The sequence below is a fragment of the Ammodytes marinus genome (assembly GCF_949987685.1).
Source record: "Ammodytes marinus genome assembly, contig: scaffold_50, whole genome shotgun sequence".
NCBI classification, from domain to species: domain Eukaryota; kingdom Metazoa; phylum Chordata; class Actinopteri; order Uranoscopiformes; family Ammodytidae; genus Ammodytes; species Ammodytes marinus.
The window spans coordinates 82,501-85,000 of NW_027648586.1; the positions used below are offsets into that span (position 1 = coordinate 82,501).

Sequence of the window (2,500 nt, forward strand, 5' to 3'; positions counted from 1 at the left end):
CTATCTATCTATCTATCTATCTATCTATCTATCTATCCATCCATCCATCTATCTATCTATCTATCTATCTATCTATCTATCTATCTATCTATCTATCTATCTATCCATCTATCCATCTATCTATCTACCTATCCATCTATCTATCTATCTATCTATCTATCCAATCAATAAATTAACATACCAACTAATTAAAAAACATTCAAAATCTATATTAAAAGAAATATGAGTAGTAGGTTGGTAATGTATTGCTTGATAAATACATATTTACTGTATACCCAGGAGGAATGCTGAACAGACATGGCGACAATGATTTCTAGGATTATCAGGACACCCTCGCATTAAACTGTGGTTACGATTTTCTATTTTCCGCCCCCTGTAGCTTTACAGCAGGTAGTTGACAAGGTTGTCCACCCAGGTATATCTATCCGTCTGTCTATCTATCTATCTATCTATCTGTCTGTCTGTCTGTCTGTCTGTCTGTCTGTCTGTCTGTCTGTCTGTCTGTCTGTCTGTCTGTCTGTCTATCTATCTATCTGTCCACCCAGGTTGTGATCCTTGAAGGTCCTAGATAACATTTCTGGTGAACAACCTTTTACTGAATGCTGAACTATGGTGCGGAGGACAAGAGCAAAGTTTGTATAGAATATTTATTAACTTACATCAGAATCCAAACCGGAACATTTCAATCAAACACAATAAACATACATATATAAAAATGCCATATTCTTTCAGTCCATATTACTGCGCCCCTCCTTGCCCTCTATAGCCCCCAGTAGCACAGCCTGAGCCTCCAGTAATGTGGTGTCAGTCTGCGCTCCGATGAACCTGGCCGTGAGCTCTGAATCCTGGATACGAACTCGCACTCTGCCCCCCCTCTGGAGCTTCTCTCCGTCTTTGGGCCGTCGACACACACAGTGAAACTTTCCCCCGAAGTCCACGTACAAGTCATCCTGCACCACGTGGAAAATCCGCCCGACAACAACCTGTAGAACGAGAAAAACTTTATTAGTATCAGGGTTCATTAACGACCTGCTTCACCGGTGGGAATATGAAGGTGTATTGAACTCTGAGATCCTATGTAGTATACATTTGTGACATCACAACCATGCAAAATGTAGGGTTTAGACAGTGAGACCATAAAACACTCTTTCTGCCTTTTCTCAGGCTAGGATGAACCCATTTCTAAAATGTTTGCACATTTATACTACATAGGATCTCAGAGTTCAATACACCTTCATATTCCCACCGGTGAAGTAGGGCTTTAAGCACACTGCACACACAGCACAGTAGGGCTTTAAAGGTGCAGTCAGTGATTCTGGAGAAACTTTATTAGTATACAGGGTTCATTAACGGAGCACAAGTCAAGCACTTTTCTAGAAACTAAAAACACAAAAAAGATAACTGGGAAAAAAAACAAAAGACAAAACAAAATAAACAACTAACATGGCGTACTCTACTTTACAGGTTTCTAAGGACATTGATAAAGGGTTCATTAATGGCTTCTTTAAAGGAGCAGTGTGCAACTCTGTGTGTGTCAGAGAAGTGAAACATTTTCTAAGGTTTATTCTCATAACTGAATAAACAAACTTTCCTCACAGGAAAATGTGATCCCTGGAACACTGTTTGAAGTTAGAAAGCTTCCTGAAAAGTTACTGTTTCACTGTTGTTGTTTACAGCAGCAGGGCCCACAGTTTGGTTTACAAACATATTCTTGTCTTAACGTTTGGTTCCAGACAGAATTTTTTTTTAAAATAAACACACACCTTGTCTTTGGCGGGGCCCATCTGCATCAGTGGGGACCGTCTCAGCAGCGAGGCGAAGCTCTGGTCCTGCCCAGGGGACGAGGCACTATCTCCGGCCAAGCTGCTCTCAGCCTCCCGGCGAATGGACGACTGGAGCTGGAAGGCTGCAGCGAAGCCCGACAGAGGTCTATCCGGGGAAGGTGCATCACTGGCTGGGTCTGGGCTGTCGGAAGTCCCGCTGCTGGAAGGTTTATTACCACCGGAGGGCAGCGCGCCGTCTGGAGACCCGCTGTCCGAACTAAAGGCTCTGATTAGCGGGGAAGAGGAGCAGAACCGCAGCCCCAGCCTGGAGCTCAGAACACACCGGCCGGACAGTCTACACAAGGTCGCCATGTTTGTCCCACCAATGACGCGGGGAGACGTTTCCTGCTTTGACATCGCTCACAGCGTCGCCTGGCGGGGGAGGGAGGGTACTGCAGCGTGTATAAATAAATACAGTAATAGGCTTATTATATTATCCGCTGCTAAATGGATTATATAGGCCTGTCTGGAGAGCCGCGTGGACAGGCCTTTTACTTTAACAGTCCATGCAAATGATCCACTTGTTTCACTTTAAATTTGAGATATTTAACCAATAACACAATCATATTTATGACAAACAACTGCATAACCTCAGACCAGACAAACTGTAAAGGCTACAGAGACCAAGGCCCTTTAAATAAGGAGTCAGTGATTCTGGAGAACGCTTGTTGTCAAAA

At 43.5% G+C, this 2,500-nt stretch overlaps 1 protein-coding gene across 1 annotated transcript; it reads right to left on the minus strand.

Moving 5' to 3' along the window:
- Window positions 1-723: 723 nt before the first annotated feature.
- On the minus strand, window positions 724-2,136 carry LOC307270335 (small ribosomal subunit protein bS1m-like). Its single transcript, XM_080054223.1, has 2 exons — window positions 1,764-2,136; window positions 724-983 (listed from the first exon to the last, which is right to left on the minus strand). Exons 1-2 carry the CDS (start codon window positions 2,133-2,135, stop codon window positions 729-731), a joined length of 627 nt encoding a protein of 208 aa, XP_079910349.1. The 5' UTR covers window position 2,136; the 3' UTR covers window positions 724-728.
- Between the last annotated feature and the right edge of the window lie 364 nt (window positions 2,137-2,500).